Genomic DNA, 24969 nt, shown 5'->3' on the forward strand with positions numbered 1-24969 from the left:
CCAAACATAAATACAAGTTTATTTATGGCAGAAATCTCTCGGGAGAAACTGAAAACATATTTTTTGTAAGGTGGTTTCTTCCGATCACGTCTAGTCGGGTTGCTCTGATCTCGCGTGAATTCCAGTGATGACAACATTCCATGGGAAATACTGGACTGTATATCCACAACTGTTTAAAAAAGGTACAAAATATATCTTCCGAGACCTTCACAACGCCTTTGTAGCTGCTTCTTGTGATATTCAAGTGTATGTGTATCGTTTTAAACAGGTTTAGAGAAAATACATAGTCCGGGAATGGCACCAGGGCTTGTTTCCCGTGTGTCAATTGTCATTTAATACTAAAATGTAGCCAAAACATGTAACTCTGCAGCCTTCATGATGTGTATTTTTTTTTTACGTTATAGATAAGAAACCACGCTCGAAAACACGTGGACTGTAATATTGGCAACGTCCAAAAAAATTACGTAACGTCCGGGTACTTTATGGTGGCGTTCAGGGTAGTTGCGTTACGGTCTGTTAGAACCTGTTACCTGTCAAAATTTTCACCATGTTTTCCTGGACTCTCCAGCATGCCCTGTGAAGCGAAGCCTCGGTTCGTGGTCCTGTACGGGTCTCAGAAGGGCCAAGCCCAGTCCTTAGCAGAGGGGGTAGCTGAGGTGGCGGAGGAGCAGGGACTGGCTGCTGAGCTCAGCTGCTTAAACCACACTGAAAAGGTAGCTGTTTTCATATTGCTGCCCCTGCTGTTTAAGCCCTTCTTCCACTGTATGGCTACTGACACACAATAGCACATAAATAATGTCTTGGTCATGATTTTGGGGATATTATTGTAATGTGTATTCACACTTTTTAGTGGAAACACCAGTCACTGATTTATCACATAACTGGTTCCAGTACAATTTGGAGATGGAGACTGCCCCAGTGGTCTTTATTGTGTCTACTACTGGAGATGGGGAGCCGCCAGACAATGCCCACCAATTTGTAAAGCGCATCAAGAAGAAGACCCTCTCCAATGACCACTATAAACACCTTCGCTATGCACTTTTAGGTAAATTCAGATATACAGGTCTGAAGTAGCTCTTTTTGCAGCTCATTTGTCAATATTGGAACTCGATTTGCAAAACACATTTGTGTAAATCATTACAATGCAGAGCATTGCACAGTGTTTACTTTTCCTGAATAGTTGCTGGCTTGAGAAATCTTCATCTGTTTTCCTCTGTCTGCTCTACAGCTTTAGGAGACACAAATTATGCAAATTTCTGCAACTGTGGGAAGACAATTGAGCGTCGTCTACAGGAACTTGGAGCCAAACAATTTTATGCGACGGGTTATGCAGATGATGGTGTAGGGTAAGTTCTGCAGAGAAATTAAGTATAGACATCCAACTTTCAGCGTTTGGTCTTAACCTCCCCACTTTCTTTCTCTTCTGCTTTTTGGGGGCTTTGCTCTGTCCAGGCTGGAGGAGGTTGTGGACCCCTGGCTTGAAGGACTGTGGAAAGCAGTCAAAGGAGCCTTATCAAAAATGGCTTCTGATACGACTGGTTACCTGCAAGGGGGAGCAGGGGATTCACCAAAGGAAACTCCTGATTCATCAATACCAGATGTCCAACTAAACCTCTTAAGCATCACTGATCGGCAGAACTTCGAGTCAGTCAGAGCATCCGTAGAAACTGTCTCCAAATTTGCATCGGCTGCTTCATCATCAGCTCCTGCCACACATGCTGCTGTTTCTGATCTCAGGCCAGCTGCTCCTGCAGGGAGCCCCGGGTTGGCGTCTGAGTCTAGTGGTACTGCCAGTGTTTCTACATCATCACCGGAGACACAGAGCGGGGATGCTGGAGTTCCCCATGTTGAATTGGCAGCCTCACTGACACACTCCCTGCCACCGCTGTCTGAGTCCTCTCTAAATGTTCCTGCTCTGCCTCCTCCCTACCTGGATGTCTGTCTCCAGGAAGTGGACACTATTGAACAGGTGAGGAAGACACTTCTGATAAAAGCGGTACTTCTGCCATATTTCACCCTTCATCTCATAAGTATTTTCTTTCAGATTGTTAGCCCGTCAAATAAAGACACTCTTCATGAGGTTCCCATATCCAGGGTAGTTCAGCTGACCAGAGGAGATTCAGTCAAGATGGCCCTTCTCTTAGAGCTGGACATCTCTGTAAGCTTGACAGAACAATCTTCATTTTTGACATTTTTCTAAACCCTCAGTATGAATAGAGATATTTTTTGAAAGCAGTCTGAATTCAAGATGCTTCTCTTTCATTCGTTTTTAGGATTACCCGATGATGACCCATCAGCCAGGGGATTCGTTTGATGTGTTCTGCCCAAACAGGGCCTCTGAGGTGGAGGACATGCTCCACAGATTGGGCCTTTATGACCAGAGGAACCACCGAGTACACATCTCTGTACGCAAAGACACAAAGAAGAAAGGTAAAGTGCTCCTGTTGGATCATTTTAACATGCAAGCTTCTTATGTTTGTGACAGACCTATCTACCCTGTCATGACAATTCTCACATGTTCTTTCCTCCCTGGTTGTAGGTGCCCAAGTGCCACCCCACACCCCCCAGAACATTTCTCTGCTGTACCTGCTCACATGGTGTCTGGAGATCAGAAGTGTTCCTAAGAAGGTACTATATGTCCACACTTTGCTCTGCATCGACTCACTTTATAAACTGTATTGGCAAAGCTGCTTTGTGATGTGACATCCTCCCTGCTGTTTTTGGTCTATCAGCATAATAAGGGGGAAGACATCTTTTTAAGTGCCATGTTTTCCTTAGCTAGAGCACACTGCTTCTGTATCTGTTGTCAAAGCTCAGAGAAAAGTGTACTGTATTTCAGGAAGATGTGTAATTATATTTTGACATGGATGTTCCCATTTATTTTTCAATGCTGTACTTACTGAACTGGCGTACGGGTACTTAAATAGTCTGTTAGGACACGGCCTGGACACAAAATAAGTTCAGGCAAGACTGAATTATGAAGTGCAGATCCCTGGCTGAAATAATGATAAAAGTTGATGAAATGTAAAATGGCCACAGTTTTGAGCTTCGGCAGCGGCTAACCTTTGGCTGAGGATGCAGCCTGCATGAATTTCACCTGATTCTCTATTCTCTCTGCTATTACTGTAGTGACAGTAGCTGACTTCTACAAAATTACACTGTCATCCTTATAGTTACTATGCAAGTTAGATTTTTGATGTAATAGAAACATTATGTTCTAACCAAAATGAAAACCATTAATTTCCCTCCGCAATGAATTGCATCAGTAGTTTTCAGTTCTTTGTAAATAACACACTGGATAACAAAAGGAAGACAATTTGTAAAATGTCAGTATTGCAATAATCCACTTGCTTCCTAATAAATACAACATTGTAAGTGTTACTCAACTCTCAGAATCACTTGAAGCAAAAATTTCACAGCCATTACAACACAGTACCCCTTATAGTCACTGCATACAAATTATCTTTTAGAAACAGGCTCTGTTTTGTTTTAAAATATATATATAAAAAAAATGTATTCAATAAGATATTACTTTGTTAGTATGATGGATTAAGAGACATTAAGGAAGGGTGCATTCAAATTTCTGCTCTGATTTTATCAGGAAAGCTTCTGAACTGTCCAAATCAAATAGAAAATGTGTCAGACTGATATAAAGCATCCTAACTGATATGCTACCATCAGATCAGTTCCCTGCTCGATATAAGACGTGTGCTCAGTCTGTTTCTCCTCTATGTTATGAAATTCCTGCACAAAAATTGACTGTTTCAGGTCAAACGGTTACTACACACTTACAAGGCAGTAAGAGTTTTATTTTATGACCCCTTTCTGTGTAATGCAAGCAGTTAATCTGTTATACTAAAGCATTTACAACACCTATAATCTTTATACTCCATGATTTTTAGGATAGTGAAAGACAATCGCCTCAGCCTCTCACTCAGAACAATTCCCAATAATACACATAACAGCATCAAATACAGAAAGATATATTGGCTCGCTAGTTCTACTGAGACAACTGTGAATGTTATTACTGAAGCTATCCAGAGGCTGTGCCAGACACGGCCACTATTTTTTGACACTAGTTAAATTGTGGTGAAGTGCTACTAGATGGATCGGAGGATGGGATAATAATTCTTCCAGTGGGAGCTACAAGAACGTGGCACTAATCTCTCCATACATGCACTCACAAACTATAATGAATCACTGAAATTATACAAACCACTTAGGCATGATAAATATTCAGAAGTTGTGATTACTGTATCAGGGTGATTAATTTCTGCAGAATAAAGTAAAATCACTCCGAAAGTTGTTCAGGAGCTGCATTTCAATATTTCCTCATGATCCTTTTAATCCTGTAATTTACATCAAAGCCCACAGAAAGATTAAATATTATTAATAATTTATGCAATAGCAGTTGTACAGCAGCTGGCAATTTGCAAGTTAACACATTAATTTGTTTGCATTCGTTGATTTTGATGAATTTGAGTCAAAGGATGTCTGCTGGTTTCTCAGTATCTTAGAAAATACTAGAATACTGATATCAAGGTCTTCTCCAGGGTTTTCATTTAGTTAGAAAACCTACAGTTCCCTTTTATATGGCCAGTGTGCATTGCGGCATTTAAAGTTTGCTCTACTGCAGTGTTACAAAGTGTATCAAGTACCTCTTTTTACAGTTGTGAATGTAAACCTAAGTCAGAAAAACGTGGGGGAAAAAATCACAACCGTAGCTGCTGATGAAGGTTGCTGTTCTGCACCTCCGTCAGCAGTGATGGTCATGATTTTTTCAGTCAAATTTCTATCCGTCTTCCTCAGGCGTTTCTCCGAGCGCTGGTGGAGCATACAGGGGACAGTGTGCAGAGGAGGAGACTGCAGGAGCTGTGCAGTAAACAAGGCGCCGCAGACTACAACCTGCATGTGAGAGACCAGAGTCTCTGTGTTTTGGAGCTGCTCACGGCCTTCCCATCCTGCTCGCCTCCTCTCAGCCTCCTCATAGGTCAGAGTGCCTGCCGTTATCTCACTCACTCACTCACTCACTCACTCACTCCAAAGGTCCAAAATTCTCTTAGTCCATAATTATCAGGGTTATTGGGCAAAAACTGTAATTTCCATGAGAACCACTTTAAAGCACAAAGTTTCACATTTATTCTTTATAATTTTTACCTTTTATCTTCATGTCACATAGCACATAGATACATTTAATGTGGAGCATTTATCCAGTTAAGTTAAAATGATATGACAGAATATTAGTCTGTTTTTCATGTTTTTCAGTTTGTTAGTTTGTTATTATTATTAGATGCAGGTTTAATTGAATGAAGGTTTTCATGTTGCCTGAAGCAAATGGGGGAACTGCAGTGATTTACCTGAGATTGGGTTTTAGACTGCACCTGTACAAAATATCAGCGGAATAAATGACCTAAGAACTATTTATTTCACTTTTGAAAAGACACTAGGCTTATGTTAAGCCCATCAGGTATTTTGGTCTGTGGCTGGATAATTATCGTCCAGTAGGGGGCACTGTAGCCCCAGTAAAGGTCTCAAGGCTGATTCTGTTAGAGCATTTAATTATACAGAATGGTCAGACCAAGTACATCAGAGGGCTCCCCAAAGGATCAACACTCATTTCTTTGTCTCATTTTAAGTACATTTGTCCTCAATATGGTTTTTGTGTTACAGTTTCTGAGAATGTAAAGGCAGGATTGTAGCTGCAAGTCAAGCAATATTTTCCCAGTTTATTCATTATTTCCTTCCCTCCTAATAATATTGATCATTTTGAGCTGCTGTTGGCCATCTATCCTTTGACCCTTTGAGCAAACTGTAGGTAAAAAACTAACATTTTCTCTCAGCTCATTAAGATAGTTGGCCGGTCATTCGGTATAGATCTAATAAGTTTTGACTGAAACTTACCAGACAGTGAAATGAGTTGGCTACAGCTTTACATACAAGTTGAGTTGTCCTCTAAAACAGCTGTGTCACAGCTCTTGAGAGCCCAGTGTCAGTTATTTTTGTCCCACTTGCCAAGCCTAGCACCTTTTTGTTTTTTTTTCAGTGGTGAACTGATGCAGAAATTGGGAATCGCGACAATTGTGCCCTTGTGAAAAATGTGGTGTTGGAGGCCCTTCAGGGCAACAGCTGTTATTTAGGGGAGAGGGGGCCGTTTACTGGTGAGCCACTGAGATTTGCAAGGACACAAGCAGGCAGGGTCAGTTTGGATCATAGGTTAATGGTCAGCTCTGACTCATTGTGTCACTGTTAAAGTACACTGCTGCATTTTTGCACTGTTTGTGGTTCATTACCCCGACCAAAGGGGATGCGTTTGCTGATCAGAGTTTATGCTGTTGTACACTAACTATAAATAATGAGGAGAGATGTGTCTAAGCCCAGATGTCTTTGGCAAAGTGCAGGCTGGGTATAAAAGTAAATGCTGGGTATAAATTGAGAAAGATACCCGCTTCCCAGAGTCAGCTCTCTTGTTACATGGTCTGTTGTTTCACATAGCGTGTCAGATGGAAACTTTGGGGTCATAGCCCCAGGGAGCTGAATGCTGTCCATAAGCATCTTTTTCAATTTACTTTACTGCACGGCTTGAATGAAATCATATCAGGGTGCAGTTTTATTTATTTTTTATTTTTTTATTCTTTTAGTGCGATTATGAACTGTGGAAGACAGTAAAGCAAACTTAAGTAAACTAAAGAATCCCAAAAGGCTGGTGTCCCTTATCTCTTCCAAAATGAAGTTTCCTGATCACAGAGAACACACTGCATATCACACATAATTCCTTCTGTATTCATTTGAGATATAATAAAGTGTCAGGAAAAACTTTTAAACGGTTTTGGAAAACCATGAGCTTGCAGGTCCTTTTCTCGGAAGTAGCTTAGAATTAGCATTTGTAGGGTGTTAAAAAAAAGAAATAATCATCCCAAGGAGAATTCCTCTTAATGCTTTAATGCTAACAACCTCCCTAATTCTCCCCTATTTCTGTCTGCAGCCAAAGAAACTGTCCATATATCTTAAGAAGTATAACTTTTATGTTCAACCACATGGCTATCTCATTTTTTCCCACTAAAATGGTACCTCTGCATATAAATTGTGGTGCAGAGAGACTTTTGAGATGGAATAGATTATATTGTGCAGTATGATCGATGATACCTCTGAAAATGATCATTTATGAAAACATATAGAGGACCCTGGGACTGTATTTTTTGGAACACAGACCTTTTTTTTATAAAAAAAAAAAAAAAAGGTGCATAATTTTAAGATTCCAGCCACTCACTGCAGCAAGAAAAAGCCTTGTACCCAGAGGTTTTAAAGGTGATATATCCTTTGTATCTACCAGTGGTATCATCATGGTGCAGTGATGTTAGATGATGGATTGATTGTCCTCTGTTTCGGACGTGTGCTGTCAACTCTGTGATAGAAAGGCAGGAACTCGAGCACTGTGCAGCTGCAGAGGATTGTGTTAAGGTACATGATACACCGTCTAATGGAGAGATGTGTGTTTCCACTGGTGGGAGGGATTGCAGGATATGTTGTATGTGATGAGATTTTGCCCTTAGAAGGTTTCTTACTTACTGCTCTTTTATGAGAAATATTATTTTTTTCATCGACTGCATTGCAGCTTAGTCCTATTTAATTCTTAAGATTTATTTACAAAGGTCTTACTGTGAGTTGCATCTGCAGCACAAGCATATTGATTATAAATAACAAAGCAAGGCCGGTGTGTAATCTTGGCTCTCCTTGTAAACGTGCCTGCCCTCCATTCATTAATACGTTCTGGGCCTTCATGTCTAAACATTTGAATTTTCCACATAAAAGTTCTCCTCACTGGGCCAAAGATACCACCATGTATCTAACATCAAAAATAAAACTACAGAAATTGACAGACCATTCATCAGCAACTATTTTGTGAACCGATTAATCATTTTAGTCATTTTACAACCATTCTCTGGTGGAAGCTTTTCAAATGTTTACCATCATAGTTAATGGGATATCTTTGTGTTGTTTGAATAAACAAGCAATTTGAAGACATTTATTTGGCTGTGGAAAACAATAATCTGTATTTTTCATAGTTTTTAAAAAAAGAAATTTTATCAACAGATTAATCTGGAATGAAAATAATGGTTAGGTGTACACCCCACTGAACACTAATACATTTTCCACTAATATGTAGACAAAAACCCCCAAAACATTGGTAATACATTATATATTCATCCTCTATATTCTTGCAAATGGCATGTTTTGGTGGAAAACTTATACAGAATAGCAGGCTGTACTTCTATAGGTCAGTCTTTCTAGTCTTTTTCCGCCACTCAAAGCGCTTTAATTTTACATTTACATTCACCTATTCACATGTCAATTGAACAGGAGGCGTCTAATCGGAGTGAAGGAGGCTGTTCATTCACACAATATTCACACTCCTACGCTGTGCTTCTGTGGCGATTTTTTTTGTTCGGGAGAAATCTGGGGCTCAGCGTCTTGCCTAAGGACGCTTTGACATGCGGACTGGGGGAGCCGTGTTCTTCCGCTGATCTTCTGATTGGTGGACGGCCCGCTGTACCTAAATACCCTAACCCTAAGAAAGAAAGAAAGAAAGAAAAGTTTCTTAAAGGCCTTTTTTCCTCAATTTCCAGGCTTTCTTGGAGTACCTGGCTACCTTAATTGTTTTGTAAGTGAATAGTCAAAAACAAAATCAAACAAATTTTTCTTCTTACATACGGCCTTAACATTTAGTGATAAAGCACCAGGTCCCAACTGGCACATAAGGATCTTCACTATCTAGATAAATTATAAACAACATAATTTTCCTAATCTTTTCCATATTTTAACATCCTAAATGTAAACAGTTTTGGTCAGTCCGTATGTCTTTTTGCCTTTTGGCATCTGGGAATCTGGATGAAGGATGTTGTTTGGGCAAGGCCAGTGTTTTTGTTCAAAACCGTCTTTCAAACTTACTTTAAGTGTTTCATGCATAGCCATTAAAAAAACAAAAAAAACAACCTCAGCTCAAAGAGATGAAATGGATGTCAAAGTGCGGAGCTGTCTTGCTAACACCCTGAGCTGTTTAGATGTCAGAGAAGCCCAGAAAGAGAGGAGAGAGCAGATTTAGTCCAGCTGTTTGTCTTTCCAAGCAATTTAGCAGAAAAATGTGTTATTGTAAGGCCTCAGCTGGTACGTATGGTGCAGCTTTTGCTTTTTGAGGTTCATCTATCACTGAGATACAAATAAAATGTAAGGGAGTACATAGCAGGCACATCACACAACTCTCAATCACTCTTTTTGCCTACTTATACTACGTATAAGTCCTAGCAGAGCGAACGGCCAAATCTCGGTGGTTCAGGGTGAAAAGGTATCTCTTATGAACTCTTATAAGTTATCCTGATTTCCCTGACATATTCTTATGGATGCAGCTCACACTACATATTACCCAAAAGAGGGCACCTTCGTGGCTGGCATTGAAATAAGGACTGCATAAGCAATCTGTTTCCTACTGGCTCCACATCTGGACACTTGGGATTCCATAACCCTGAGTTTGTAATTTCATAAATATAGAAGTGTGTCCTAGAAACAAGACTGTAACCTGGGTGGGGGTTACTGAGGATAGATTGGTAGGTAAAACGTCTCAATGGACCGAGATGACTTTCACTTATTTTGTCTCCTCTCTGTCATGGGTGTCTGTGTAACTCAATCTTAGTGATACAGCAGCATGATTGACAGCTGTGCTTGCCTTTCAGAGCATGTGCCGAAACTGCAGCCCAGGCCTTATTCAGCAGCCAGGTAAGATGACAGAAAAATAAGAATGGACCTTGGATTTAGTATTGCATGAAATTGTACACAATTGCGCTCTTATATCATCCATTTGGAATGCTAAGTATCTTAGTATGTATGTCTCTTGGTGTTTCCAAGCTGCACAATAAGAATACATTAAGAAATTCCACAAAAACTGATCGAAACAGTGTTTGGTTATATAGAAATGGCTGCAACAAACTGTGAATTGACAAGCTCTCCTTTCTGATCTTTTTTTTTTTTGTAATTGTGATGACATTTGATTTTTATGGTATTTATTTGAAGCTGCAGCTCTTTTATCACATTCAAAACAGAGACAGAAACACGACCTCCCTTCTGCTCATTTGTTGAGATATTTTAGCCCTGATTAATTCTACTCAGGGGCCTCTCACGTAGCCGTCTTCTTTCAAACTTGATTGCATTATTAATAATGGGGAAGAGAGAATATTTCTCACAATCACATATCGTTTATCACAAAGCCATCAGAAAATCTGCACAAAGTTGGGTTTCAATGATGATGTACTCGCCAAATAGAAATCTACAAAAATTGGATACGTTTTTGTCCCAAATTTCATAAATGTCCATATAATGTACGACTCAAGCTCTTTTTTACGATGCTACATAAGATGAATTATACCTCAGAGAAGATGCATGACATTAACTGTCATTTTAATGTGCTGTCGTAAGATAAAAAAAGGTAGTTTTATGTATATATTTTAGTCTTGTAACCCTCTAACTTCATTTTGGAAATCTGTTATTGATATTTTATCCCTGTGCACCCCTTAATGATATATTGTTTAATCTTCAACTTTGCCTATTAGGTAATACGAGACAAGACAGTCGAGTTCACATGATTTAATATATATTGATCCTGCACTATTGGCAGCTAGGAAATGCATTGCTTTCCACTGGAGATCTGCTATTTTGCCAACTCTCTTGGTGGATTGAGCTTTCAAAGTATCTGACATTAGATAGGATCTATTATAACATCAAAGGGAAGCACCATGAATAATATAAAGTGTAGCATTCTCATATGAACGTTTTGGAGGCATTTGGAAACTATTTTAAAAAGAAACAGATTACCTGAATTCATAATAAAAAAGACTATACAGCTGTAATTATTATTATTTCTGTATTTATGCGTGTCTGTCCAAAATTTGTTATGGATTCTCTTAATCAGTTCTGAACATTGTAGTCCACGTTATGTGTATTTTTGTTTGGGGATATGTAGATGTGATTCCCCAATAAGCTCAATGATAGGTGGAAAAAAAGCATGCACAAATGAATGGACTGTAAACATTGTGTAGCCTAAAGCTAGCTGTGCTTAGTTTAGGCTCAAATGTCTCGTCTTTTTGCCTCACTTAGCCTGTCATTGATTTGCTCTTCCCATTAGGTTTGCTTTAAAGCTCATGTGGAACAGCAACATCTAATGCAATGTCAAAACTTCTCCGCTCCACTCATTAGTCCCTCACTTAGCTGTGTGTGTGTGTGTGTGTGTGGAGACAGGGGACGGACAGGAGAGATGGTGGCTGTAGTTTATCAGATGGTGCAGAGACATTAGAGGCCTGCATTATTGATGCTGTGGTCAATAGAGGTCTCCAGTGGCCCACAGGAACTGGAGAGTGAAGGATGAGGGAGCGTGAGAGTTCTTCAGCCGGCAGTGAAGACTGGAATGGAGGAGAGGGAGAGGCAGTCCTTTTGAAGCATGACAGACACAGTTATTTTTTCCACACCCTTAGCTGTATTTCGTACTCTTGAATGAAGCAGGTGTTCATGTAGATCTGTTATTCCTAACTAGGGTACTTTTTCCCAGGGGGCACTTCTGTAGTTGCTACGAGTTATGTGAAAAAATTGTGGAATAGCTCAACTAATTTGAAAAAAAAAAAAGAAATTATGATTTGATGCGATTACAAATTAGTGTGATGTTAATCTTTAGTATAGGCTCTGTATAATAAGCCATCGGCTATAATAGGCTGCCTCCATGATACCTTCCCTCAATCAGTGGCCAGTTTTAACACCTGCTGTGACTGATTTTTTTAAAATCGCAAACAGAAATCAAAGCAGTTAGGTAAAAGTAATGGATGAATGGTTTAAACAAATGTCAAATGGTTAAAATAGCTTAATTTGATTACTAAAACCTACCTAAAAGTAACATAAATGGGTAAAATAGAAGGAATTGAAGAAATGGATAAATGATTAAAATGGTTAGTTTAATATAAAGGCTGAGCAGTAGCTAAAAGTACGGTATAACATCCAACCTCTGCCAGTCCCATGTGGTAGTGGTACAAATGCAAGCTTGAACAAACAAACCTAAACATCGACACTTCCAGTGTTTGAAAAGATGTTAACAATGTTTACTTTCATGTAATTAATGCTGTTTATTAACGCCCAGTTTAAAATCCAGATGGGTGGTGTTGATGCAGGGCATCTTAAGGTCAAGCTCATCTGACAGGGCTGTCGAAGCACATCAGACACTGAAGGTGTAAAACCACTGGTGTAGATCATCATTTAGCATATTTCAATGTCATATCCATATTTGTGATTGGCTTCAAATATCTTGCTACTTGTGGTTTGTTTGAATCATTTGTGGGAGCGTTGCTGTTGTCAGTCCTTGAGAATTTATCCTCCCTCGTAATGCTTGTGTCTTTCTGTACCCTTCTATTTTCCCTCTGCTTCTCTCTGTATTTCACTTTATTTTTCACTTCATCTCCCTGCTGTCACTGGCTGTATGCCTTTCACACACAATCTCAAACACTGTTGTTTCTCTCTATCTCTGTCTATCTCCATCTCAAACTCACTGTGGTCCCACCTCTATAGCTCCTGTCTTAGGCACCCAGGAAAGCTGCATTTTGTCTTCAACGTAGTAGAGTTCCCAGCATGCTCTGGGCGGCCTGTGGGGAGGCGAGGCTTGTGCACCGGTTGGCTGTTTGACCTCATCAATCCTGTCCTGGTTCTCCCTGGGAAGGTTGAATCCTCAAGCAGCCCGGCTCTGCCAAAGGTAATGAGTCCACTGGAAAATGGAGAGCTGAAACTAGAGTGTGCAAATTTGTGAACTGTTGGTCTTCGCTGATATATTTCTTGGTCTCGGCTGATAAGTTCTCATCTTTGCAAGTACAAGTGTTCAGGGGCTGTAATAGGCGTACCCTCCAGTTACATGGAGGTAGGAAAATACATGTGCACCTCTTGGCTTAAATCCTGCTATACCCTACTTTTCCATCCCTACTTTTGTCTTTGTTTTATTTCGACAAAAATGCCAAGAGAGCTTGACTGCCCATTCTCCTTCAAATATAACAATTCAAGCGGTTCTTGAGTAAAATTGAAGGCAAGTGTGGAGCAGAATATCAGAAAATTGTGCAGTGTCTCCATGAAACTGCACAAGTCGAAGCATTAGGGAATCAACCTGTTCCTCCTACATGTTTTATGCTTCTGTGGAAACTCAATTTTAATGTGTCAGACATAAAAAAATAACAAGCTCTGGGCCAGTTGTGTGTGATTAATTAAAGAATTAATTTAAATTAAAGCAAGTAAATCCTCCCTACGGCAGACTGTATGGATTCCACTTGGAGCTCATGAGTTTGCCTATTAGTATGTCTGAGAATATTAAGCAGATCAATTAATAGATTGGTAGGCCCACAGTGGCTTCTCAGCATTGTTGTAATTACTCTCATTATTTTAAATGCTTGCTAATGGCCTCTGACCCTAGATCCATGTGAGTTTAAGATCCAACTGCTCCTTTCGGCCTCCCTCTGACCTGTCGGTGCCCTTCATAATGGTCGGACCCGGCACAGGAGTTGCCCCCTTCATCGGCTTCCTCCAGCAAAGGTATGAAGAATTTACTAATGCATTATAATATTATCTTGCTCCACAATAAGAAAGAAACATGATCCCCCCATTTTGCAAATGTCTCCTTTAAGAGGAATCAAGTGCATGTTGATCCTGCCAATGTCACACGTGTTACAAGATACGCTGCTAAAGAAGTTCTGCTAAACGTTAATGTCAAGCATCAGAAAAATGCAGGTTATATGCTTCTTGTTGCACTGTGTGACTCTGAATTTTCCAGCTAAGACTCTGTGCCCAGCAATGAATATTCACAGTGTTCAAGTGATGTTAAGTGCACATCATCTATGCATATTTTTCGAGTAATCTGCAGAGACAATTAAATGAGACCCCGCTCAAAGCCGATAAAAGACAGCGTCATGTACATCTCATAAAGCATGATAAATTTAGCGACGGGACTGTGATCACGTCAGGGATTATTTCAGATGCTCCACTCGTCCCAGCAGGCATAAATGAGGGCCCTCTCTGATGCACAAGTTTATGACTCGGCTTGTAATGAAGAGCCCAGAGTCAAAGCAGCACATGGAGCGTTATTGATTTGAAAGTAAAAAGTCCAGTAGGTGGTGGCCACGTTGTAAATCATGGCTTGCAATTGCCGAAGAGGTGGTGTGAGGATATTGACTGTTAGTTGAGTACGTCGTAGTTCCCTCCAGCTTGTTAAACCATCGCTGTAAGTCTAAAAGCCTGAAGTGTGCCATCATGTGGTAGGAAACGTGACATTTTGTGTATTATTCTGAGGTCCTGAATTGACGGCTAGATCAAGATTGCACGATGACGATATCAGAAGGATTTAATGTGACAGAACCTTCTATATTCAGGCTGATGCCCGCGTGTTGAATGAGGCCCGCAGCCACCTTGACTTGTTAGAAAGTGGAGTAAGCCTTTTTAGTCAGACTGACATGTCTGACTCTTGGGTGGCTTTGTGTAAATGAGGTTGTGCCCCAGTCAAGTCCAATTGTCTCTAAATTCCCTGGATGTGTGCTCTGTTGTGGTGCTTGTGTGTCTGTGGGTGATTGAGAGGTGATTGCGCTGGCTGATTGTATGCAGCAGATTTAGAGGAGGACGAGTGGTCATCTGGGGTGAAAGATGTTTGCGCCTTTGGGATGCAGAGGCTCTGAAGATAGCGCACGTTTTTCGGCCTGATCTGCGTACACCAGTGGCAGACAGACTGCTCTCCTTAATGATCAAGGCTGGGCCAGAGGGACCGTTCTCTGGTGGAAGGCAGCGATACGAACGTATCAATCTTACTTTGATCCTTAGAGCGGTATCCAAACATTTCTCTCTAAAATCTAAGATATCAAAATACACACTTAAGTGTTTTATTAATGGTCCGTCCTTGCAGACCTGCTACTCCGTGCAAGCAAAACAGTCAGACCTTGATTGATTTTGGAGGCCTTAGTTTCATAATAAAACAACCAAAACCCCTCGTCAAAAGCATCCTTAGTGAGAGCTTAGTGATTTTTTTTTTTTTTTTTTTACTTTTTAATTATTATTTTTTGGTGTAAATTTCATGCAAATTTTTCTTGTTTGTTTCAAGAGACTCTCCACTGTTACCAATTCATCAGCTCGGCCATCTCCTCACTTCCTCCCCCCCCTCTGTGTCTCTCATTTTCTCCCCCGCCAGCTGCGTATTGTGCTGGAGGATTGTAAAAACCAGTCATGGTGTGCGGCATTATACAGAATCTAACTTGAGATTCCAAACAAAGCCTCGGTGGCTGATGCTGCACTCTGATAGGAGATAACAATCTCCAGTTTGTCAATGGGACACCGTATCTGCCTCAAGGCCCAAGAAGGGTCCTGTTAGCAACAAAACAACATGGGCACGTTTCGATCTTCCTACCTCTCCCTCCTTCCACCCCTACTGTTAATCGATGGCTGTTTTCAAAAGTACTTTGTATGAGTTTGTAGCTCAAGTAACAAGTGGAAGAAGAGTCTCTAAAGGTCAGGGACTCACTTGGTGATACCAGGAGATTTTAATAAGGCCCCCCCCCCAACCACTAGTCTGGTATTGATTGCTGTGATTTGCATGGAAGGATTTTATGGAGGTTGTGATTTTCAGTCTTTCTATGTAGCTGGGAGCAGTGACAGTTAAACAAATATTGTATTTTAACTGAGTGGTTATCCTTAATCTCCTTAACAGCTTCAACATGCTTTTCTTTTGGAAACAATCTGTTTGCTCAGTTTAATATTTAGGTCTGCCAGTAGGCAATCTTGGCACATTCAATATGACAATTTTTTATTAAAGTTTGTGCGAATGAATATTGAGCATCCATTTATCAGTCTAACCAGACAGCTGATTACAATTAGGCTAGCTCATCTTGCTACTCAGCATTATCCTTTATTATGAAAACATTTTGAATTCAGCCCATTGAATGTATATTGGTGTAATTCTGCAATGTAATTTCAGTGATTAAGCCTCAAGCTGTTGTCCTATTAAGGGTTTTTTTTTGTTCTTGTTGTATTCTTATGCCCAAAAAGCCACTCAGCACCTCTCACCAGGGCTGCAAAGAAAATGGATGATAGATATGAGATAATTGGGATGTTTACTAAGTCTTCACTGCAGCGTTCTATGCGGTTTCCCCCTCCTGCTGATCATCTGAAAGGCGCTGAAAGGCAGCCGCTGCTGATTTCGACCCCAAATGGAGTGCTCTGTAGATGCTACCTTTCCCCTGGGATTGTATTGCAGGCTGTTATAGTGTGGGCATGTGATGTGATGTGATTTGTATTCAGAGAAAGGCGCCGCTGTGGTCTGCTCAGAATGGAATCCAGGTTTTTCATATTGGTATTGATCCCTTTAGGGCAGACGGCGAGAGGAGAGAGAGACGAGCCCACTAAAATGACTTTACTTGAGGCTGTTTGCAGATCAGAAGAATCTCGTCCAGGATGCTAATGGACGGGATCTGAGCGTTCAGACCGTGTCAACCAGACAGCTCTGTTACTGAGCCCCATTCACAGACACAAAGTTCAAACAAAGGAATTCTCCAAAGTATTTTTATTAACTGCTCAACTCCTCAATTAATTAAAGTGAGCAAAGCCTGGTTTCTCTATCAGACTTTTGCATTGATTTTTTAATTTTTTTTTCCAATAAGGCTAATTAGTGTAGAGCTGCAACTAACCGATTGATTAATCTGTTCATCTTTTCTCTCTTTTCTTTCCATCTTGCTAACATGCAGTCTTGCTGGTGTGGAAGCCATCTTGTTGTTTTCTTGTTCCCCACATGAAACAGATTCATTGAAACTTGGTGAAGGGGGGAAGCTCCTCTGTACGCACCTTTTTTAAATTTGAGTTTAAGACACGCATGCACAAGCATATATATTGGCGACATCATAACTACTTTGGAGCCAGTCACGGTCCAGTATGCAGCTTACACAAATGTGATCGGAAAATGTGAATCTTCCATGTGAACAGAGTTTTCAATGAGGGAGAAGTCTTGTATCCAGTAGTTACAGTAGTTATATTCTAATATTCATATGATTCTGGAAGGAGTACGTGAAATTTTTAGAATCATGTAATTTAACTGTTTTTTTGTGGAAAAAATAACATCAGACGCAAATCATTATTGTATGTTTTATGTTTTAATTTTTCTGTCTGAAGAGGTTACATAAAATTTTCTGTCCCTCAAAGTAATTGATTTAATGACTTATCACCAAAGTTGTGTATTAAAACTTTTTTTTTTATGCACCATACAAGCATAATAATTGGCTGTTGTTTAAATTTTGTGTCTGGTGGAAAACACAAAGCATGATTCAGTCTGTTGGTGAAGAGCAAAGGGTGGGGTTTAGTGGAAGCAGCACCTTATCCTCTGTGTGCAGCAGCACTGCACAATGCCTCTCTGTGGCATTCCTCAGCCCCTCGTCGGGGTTGGTCACTTCAACACCCCCCCCCCCTCCAGACGGGGGTAACAGATAAGGCCGAGCTCTTTAGAGAGTCAACTGACTGATGGCATCATGAAAGGTTGGGGGTCAACTGTTATCTTGGAGAGAGCTGTCACCTGTGTAGCAGGTGTGTGGCACAGATACCAGCATCCTCAGAGCTGCTTTGTGCCGCTGCGCTGCCATCGCCTGCAAAGGATTCTGGGAGCCTTGCCAAACTCCCAAGCCACAAGAGGAATCACTTTTGCAGCACTTTTTTTTTTTTTTTTTGCACTGAAGCACAGTCCGACATACACAAGCATACACACATAAAGCACAAGCCCTAGTTTCATTTTCAATAACTGTTTATAGTGATGGGATTTGTCCTTCTGTTTGGCTGAAATATAATAATACATATAATGTCCTCGCTGCAGCACGCACAGTTGTTTCCGTGCATTAGGCAATTGTGGCACTTAGTGTACTGTCATTGCAGACGGTGCTTAATGGTGTCACTACTCTTCTTTAACCTCTGCTGCGAGGAAGGACTCCATCTCCCCATCTGGTCTGGTCGTCTGTTGGTATTGATTGACCGCTAACATCCATTGTTTGACTTTCAGAGAGAAGGAGAGGCAGGAAAACCCAGAGGCCATGTTTGGCGAGACCTGGCTGTTCTTTGGTTGTCGCCACAGAGACAGAGACTACCTGTTCAGGTAAGCTGTGTTTTTTTTCTTTCTTTTTCAGCTCAGTGGCTACGCATACAGCCCATACATACACATATTCATGTATTGCATACATACTTCCCTTGGCACTATGTTGTTTCTCATACCCACATCCCTCTTCACCTTGACATTGCATATTCTATTTACTGAAATGTGTGACCTACATAATGAACACCCATCTCTATACATGGTGTGGATGCTCTTCACTTCCATACATGACTATAATGGACACTGTATCAAACAATAAGATAGAGCATGTATTAAACTTGTATAAAACTTTACACATGACATATGCAGCTATATTAGCAATGGCGACAGGGTCTTCACCCTTGAGTGAAAAGGGAGCCATGCTTTGTTATGTCGGCATGTAATTGTGATTCAAGGCAGAAGGTGGTTATGTGAGTTTCTGTTATGATTGGATATATTCCTCTTTGTATTTATTAGCAAAGAGTAATTTTCAAAACAGTTCAACTAACAATTTAGCTATATAGCACATATGTAATATTAAAGCTGCACTAATAGACAGTTTTACATTAAAACTCATAGATGAATTAAATTATAAGTATCGTTCAACTATGGAGTTCTCCTCAGCTCTGTTGACCATTTCAGTTGCTTTGAGCTTATTTTTTTTGGTTCTACAGCCAGCAGCGTCATGGTTTTGAGTCGCTGTCATTGCTCTCATCATCATAGTCTCCAGGCGTAGCAGTTTAAAAAAAAACGTCTAAAAACCAACTGTATACTACGTTTCATGCACTAGACGGCAGACAGACAAGGTTAGCAATTAGCTCATGAACAGTTTAGCTTTTAGCAGCTAAAGCTCCTCTGTTTGGGAGGAGACCAAACAGAGCTAAAATGAAAGTAAATATTGGACTTGCATCCGACCAGAAACATGACTCCAAATGAATACTGATGTTGCTCCATAAATGCTGGATGTGTAAAACAAGAAAAAAAAAACTACTATTTGCCAACAGTTTTACCATATAAACTGAAAATGTGTGATGACTTCTTTTCTGCTTCTCCCAAGTGGCCAAAAAAATCAATTAATGCAGCTTTAAAGTTGTTGAAAACTAAACCTAAATAGATTCGCTAAAGGATTTGAAAAGATTTGGATTTGACAAGCAGATTTAGTGCTAGATGCAGATTTGATGAAATACAATTGAACCATAACCTTAATGTGAATTACCTGGAGAGTTTTTATATTGGTGCCCAACCAATAGCAGAGAGGACAGTTTTTTTCTTGTGACTGATAGTACATCAGGAGGGATGTGTTTCAATTCTTATGTTTTCAGTCTGTACAAAGTATCAGGAGTGTTTGTTTTCACTATGAATAAACATGGAATCAAACTACAGTGTATAAATATCATGCTACCTTTCTTAGATTGACCTCTTGCTTTGTTAAAGCTCTGTAGACTGACATCACCCCGTGAGTAGATCATTGCTCTGATCAGTTTGTTTTGGCTTTAGTATGTCCTGACCACACTAATTGATCGGCTCTCGCTAGTATCAGCAGCACGCGTGCACTGGTAGAGTTCTTTTGCAGGATTAAGCAGTGTGAATGGATTAGCATCCTTAATCACACAAGAATAGATCACAGAGGATGCTGTTTGTTCCCCCTTGTTTCCTCTATCCCTTAGTTAAATACCAACTCCAAGCCAGGTAGTAGGCTGTGTTTGTTCACAGTGTGGGCCTCTCTGATGAACACCCCCACAGTGTTGACCAAAGCGATTAGTCTGTGTTTTATGAGCCACCCATGAAGAGTTGTACTCAATTTAAATAGGATAGCAGAATGAGAACAACATACCTGCAGCTGAATTACTTGCCAGCACTCATCTCTGTAGGATTTCTCTTAAAGTAAATGCAATTTGATGTCTGGAAACCTGCTCAGCATAGTTTATGGCATTTTTCAATGTCCCAGATTTTTTAAGACAAGTTCAGCTGAAGTCATTGTAAGCAGGGGTTGAAATTAGAACTTGCATAAATATAGCACGAACAGCTTTTTGTGCTTCACAAAATGTCGAGACAGGATGTGACCAACTCTCTGATGGCGTTGGGAATTTTCCACCAGCGAAAACACAAACAAGGCTTGTAATGCTCCTCAATCAGCCACAGCACTTCACAGCCCTGTGAGAGGTTGATGCCAATCTGCCTGCTCATCACATCGGGCTTGTCCTCACCTCTCCCCTCTGCTCCACTTATCCTTTTCCCCTCCCTCGGATTTCTCTGCCTCTTTATGGCAAGTGATTTCATGCTGTAGGGGAAACATAACTGGAAGGACTGCTGGGCTCACGGTCGGGTCCAGGATATTGCCACAGGGTGTTATGTGCTTGAGCACACCACGGAGTCTGGCATGTCTTAGCACTCTCAAACCCTCGGCTGTTGTGTTTTTCGAAGAAATCAACTGTCTTTTGTCATCCACCAGTTTCTGCACACGAGGCTTTCGATGACAATTCGTAATCACACATCAAACAAACAAGACTCCGCAATCCTTTATCTTGTCATTCATGTTGTTGCTTTCATGCTCAAACAAACTTTGTCTTGGTCAAAAGACTAAGATTCCTTTAATGACTCTGTGTCAGATCAAATTAAAACTGGTAAACAATTGCAGAACAAGCCACAATTGTGGATGATTCACATAGAACAAAGACAATAATACTCATCTCTCCCTTTAGTATTCACAGAGTACCCTGTGTGGTATCGAAAAATGCCTTATTTAAGTCAAGGGGTTACAGCAAAACACAGACCCCTGAGGCGAAGACCTTCACCCATGATCTCAGAGCAGCGGCTTGTTATGAGTGTGTGCGCGTCCGCGTCTGTGTGTGTTTCTGCTCAGTCCGACTGCTTAACTTTAAACAAGATGCTCTGAGCCTCAGTAAACTCTTAGTCCCTCACCACCTTCCTCGTTCCTTCCCTTCCAATAGCACCCCAGGCCCTGTAAAAACACTCAGGCAGAAGAAGGAGTAGTTGGCAAGCAAACCACAGATAGGGAGCAAGGTTACACCCAACTGCAAGGCTGGGAGGATTGATTGTAAAAAGATGCTTATAACAGTGACTCAACCTTGCTTATGAAATCCATATTTTCTTTGCACTTCTCTTGTTAAACGAGATAAATTGGTTGTCTGGCACAGCTCTGCTCAGACCTTTTGCCCATCAGTATTCTGTTTTATCGAGCCTGACAGGTTTTTTTTGTTCTTAGGAAATGTTCCGGGGGTCACGTGCTGTGAGGCAGTTGAAGCTATTGTTAAATATCTTAAGGGAGTGGAGGGTGTGAAAGGATAAACAGTCAGTACGAAAACCATATTGAATACTTGACATTAATGGGCCAGGCATTTCTACATTCTTATCTCAGTTACAATAGAAATATACATGTATTCATTTCCATAAAATCATGAAAAGGTGCTATCCCTCAAAATGGGTCTGCTATTCATAGTCACACAATCATTTCTCCACATCAACAACTGAACCTCTGCTCTCCTGATTCCAGCTTTGGAAAGACTTTCAACAAATTTTTCACAAATTAGGGACAACCTGTCCAAGATTAGAGCAATACCCTTGTAGGAAATTGGATTTAGATTGGCCTGAAATGTTTGTGCTGTGTCCCTGCAATCCTTCGCCTTTGCCCAGAGAGGAGCTGGAGAGCTTTGTGTCCAGCGGTACCCTGAGCCACCTCAAGGTGTGTTTCTCCAGAGACAGCCAGGAGGAGGAAGAAGAGGAGGTCAACACCTCGGCAGCGCGAGCCAGATACGTCCAGCACAACCTGCTCCTTAACAGCAAGCACATCACTGACATCCTGCTCAAACAGAGTGGTCGCCTGTATGTCTGCGGGTAAGGCTGACACTCATTTTAAGCTCAATTCCTCCCGTGTTGTATTTGTTGTTTGTCCCAGTGTTCACCTGTCATGGCTGTGTCATGTCCTGGCTTCACTGTGAGTGTGAAAGGACTGCAGAGCATCTGACTCGCAGCTCTTATATGTGAAGGCAGCGTTTCCAAATTGAGTTTGTCTAGATAATTATTCCAAGCTCATAGTGTGTAGCACAAAAATGCACTTTTGCCAAGTTCAGAACACTCTGGAAATACTGAATGTAATCCACATTGATGATTTGATAGTCTTGATTATTTATAGTATTTGAGAGGCAGACAGGAATTTTTTTGTAAAGAAGAGAAGGTGCTTATGAATCTTCCTCCGTATTTTCAGTGAGGTCCATCCTGTTAACATAAAAATAAAAACTCTATCTATCGCAAGAAATAAACTGAGAAGTTACTTTTCACGTGTTCTGTTTCAGGGGTCAATTACTGCTTTTAAGAGAGAGTGAGAGACAAAAAGCCTTCTAAATCTTGCTGCTAAAGGCCAAAATGTTTCAAGACACGCTGCCTTTGAAAAGAGACGCGTTGTAGCTGTGATGCAACCAAGCTGCATCCGGCGCCAAGTGCTGCTGTCGACTTCACTCGTTGGCCAATGACTAACTCTGCTTTGGCGCAAGGCCTTTAATTCATAAGAAAATAACAAAAGGTAATGAAGCCTTTGCCTTGCCTAAAGGCAAGTTATCCCATGTTTTGAATCTGAACATCATCACAAGCAGCTCTCTGCTACTGTTGACCTCACACTCATGCAACATCTTGTACAGTTTGCAGTGTTTATGGTGTCTACAGTACGTAACCCACCTTTCCATGTCAGTACACATTGTTTCTGTCAGTACAAAGACAACAAGATAAAGCAAAACACACCTTGGCATATAACAAGTGGAGTCATTTCAACAAAGGTATCAATATCATCTCTTTAGACGAGAGTTTCTCCTCTCTCATTGCTGTCAGGCCGCTCAGTATAGGAAGTGTGTGAATTCTTCAGAGTCAAAAATATCACTTTAGATCTACAGGACAATGAATCTCCCTCAATATGCTGCAACAGCAAGATAGAGATTTCAGCAATATGGGCTTGCTACTGTGCTTAGACACATATATGACTATCTTAAAAACATGCCTGCTGATAGTACCGCCCTTTTTTCCTAATACTCCCATACTGTTTTCTTCACCAGAGATGCTAAGAACATGGCTAAAGACGTGAACGACACCCTGCTGGAGATGATCAAAACAGAACTTCAGGTGGACCAGCTGGAGGCCATGAAGAGACTGGCAGGGCTGAGAGAGGAGAAACGCTACTTACAGGACATCTGGGGCTGACAGTGGATCACGAGATAAGGCCAATTTGCAGCATCCACTGTGCTTTTTTACTCCTTCAAAAAAAAAAAAAAAAAAAATCAGCAGGCTCAGCTGTAACCTCTAGAACCATAAAATTGTGGATGCCAAAGCCCCGACTTACTTTTCGCCACTGAATGCTACCAAGATGGAATGTACCGTGCTGACCCGGGGATATAGGTTCACTACATCATCTTAGGCTGTGCTGTTTGAACAGAAATGACCTTGGTCAGGGCAATAGTGCAGGAGATTGGTCCTGCAGTGTGGAAATGCTTCTTGTGTTGACGAGCCTCCTGCCTGTCCTGTCTGGGGGCGGGAGAAAGGCATTTACCTCCGTCGGTTGTGATGGAGTGACTTTGATGAGACCGAGAGTGGGATATTGCTCCAACTGAGATGGAAACAACACAGCAATCTGTAGTTTTTTAAAAAACACACACACACACGCACACACACACACACATTGTGAATTGTTTATTGTCATTCAGGCAGAAAGAAATAATTTTTCCATTATTTTTGTTTTTGGAATGTGTCACACCACCTCTAAATGCACTGCGGTAAACCTCTGCAGTCATTATCAGCAGAAGTTCTTTCATCTTTTAAATAAATGATGATTTGGAAATTTATCTCAATTCAGAATAAATTTGCTTTGTTGGTTTGCTCTCTATTATGTTGTATCGTCATATTTTCATCCGAAATACTGTGGAGACTTTTTATCCTATTATGGATATAATGAAGGCAAGTTTGAATGTATGTGATCTTAAAAAAGACACATTTTTGTAAGTGGAGTCTGTGGAGATAGACAGTTTTCAGTGATTTATCATTATTCTGTGTTGAATGTGCACAGAGGGCATGAATCTCTAAATTTATCTAACTAACTTTTAGCATTTGTGTCTGTCTACTCCGGCAGACTGCCAGTTTGAACTCCAACGTTTCTAAGTCCCTTAAACCCGACTAAAATCTCTCAAACTGTAGTCAAAACAAACACAACTGTGCCTTGTGTGATCAGAAATTAAAAGACATTTCAGCCAAAACTTTTGTTGTCTAGTGCCTTTCCTTTATTGTGGTTGACCTTAAACACACAGGTGTTTAAAGTGCGAGGGAGTGACTGTAAGTTTTCTTAGCATGTTCAAGAGTCAATGAAAATCATTTGGAAGCTAATGAACTCTGATTGATTGGAAGCGATTGTTTTATTTAAATTTAGAGATAATTTGATTATTCAAGGTGACTTTGATCAGAAGATGAAGGCGCACTCTGCTAATTGAGGGCTTTTTGCAATGGGCTTCTTAGTGCAGCGCAGAGCCCCACGGAGAGGCTTCTCAGAATTAAATCTTCTTTTTATTTATCCTCTTGTAGGGAGGGGAGAGAAAAACATGTTTACAATCTTGCCGCCTGCGCCGTAGATGACACCCCATTCGCTACATCTTTTGAGTCGAGTAAACAAAACATTCACTGTCACAGAAAACAATCCCTGATCGTGAATAATTGGTTTAATACAGTGTTGTTGAAGGTAGAGCCGTCCTTGTGTTTGCCCAGGCGGAGCTGGGTGCACCTCCTCGCCCTCATCTCTCAGTGTCCTGCTGCTTCGCCAAGTCACA

General features: G+C 40.7%; 1 protein-coding gene across 1 annotated transcript; it reads left to right on the plus strand.

Moving 5' to 3' along the window:
* The first annotated feature begins 131 nt into the window (after positions 1-131).
* Positions 132-24226, plus strand: mtrr (5-methyltetrahydrofolate-homocysteine methyltransferase reductase). Its single transcript, XM_070852736.1, has 15 exons — positions 132-182; positions 569-713; positions 892-1045; positions 1229-1346; positions 1453-1969; positions 2045-2158; positions 2274-2430; positions 2540-2628; positions 4810-4990; positions 9726-9768; positions 12595-12775; positions 13481-13599; positions 18083-18175; positions 21806-22006; positions 23215-24226. Exons 2-15 carry the CDS (start codon positions 570-572, stop codon positions 23357-23359), a joined length of 2256 nt encoding a protein of 751 aa, XP_070708837.1. The 5' UTR covers positions 132-182; position 569; the 3' UTR covers positions 23360-24226.
* Positions 24227-24969: the final 743 nt, after the last annotated feature.

Source organism: Pempheris klunzingeri, chromosome 21 (assembly GCF_042242105.1).
Source record: "Pempheris klunzingeri isolate RE-2024b chromosome 21, fPemKlu1.hap1, whole genome shotgun sequence".
Classification (NCBI taxonomy): Eukaryota; Metazoa; Chordata; class Actinopteri; order Acropomatiformes; family Pempheridae; genus Pempheris; species Pempheris klunzingeri.

Coding starts and splice junctions, on each gene's coding strand:
- mtrr (XM_070852736.1), top strand. CDS start 570: ATGCCCTGTGAAGCGAAGCCTCGGTTCGTGGTCCTGTACGGGTCTCAG. Junction 1,347..1,452: donor TATGCAGATGATGGTGTAGG/GTAAGTTCTGCA, acceptor TGCTCTGTCCAG/GCTGGAGGAGGTTGTGGACC. Junction 4,991..9,725: donor TCCTCTCAGCCTCCTCATAG/GTCAGAGTGCCT, acceptor CTTGCCTTTCAG/AGCATGTGCCGAAACTGCAG.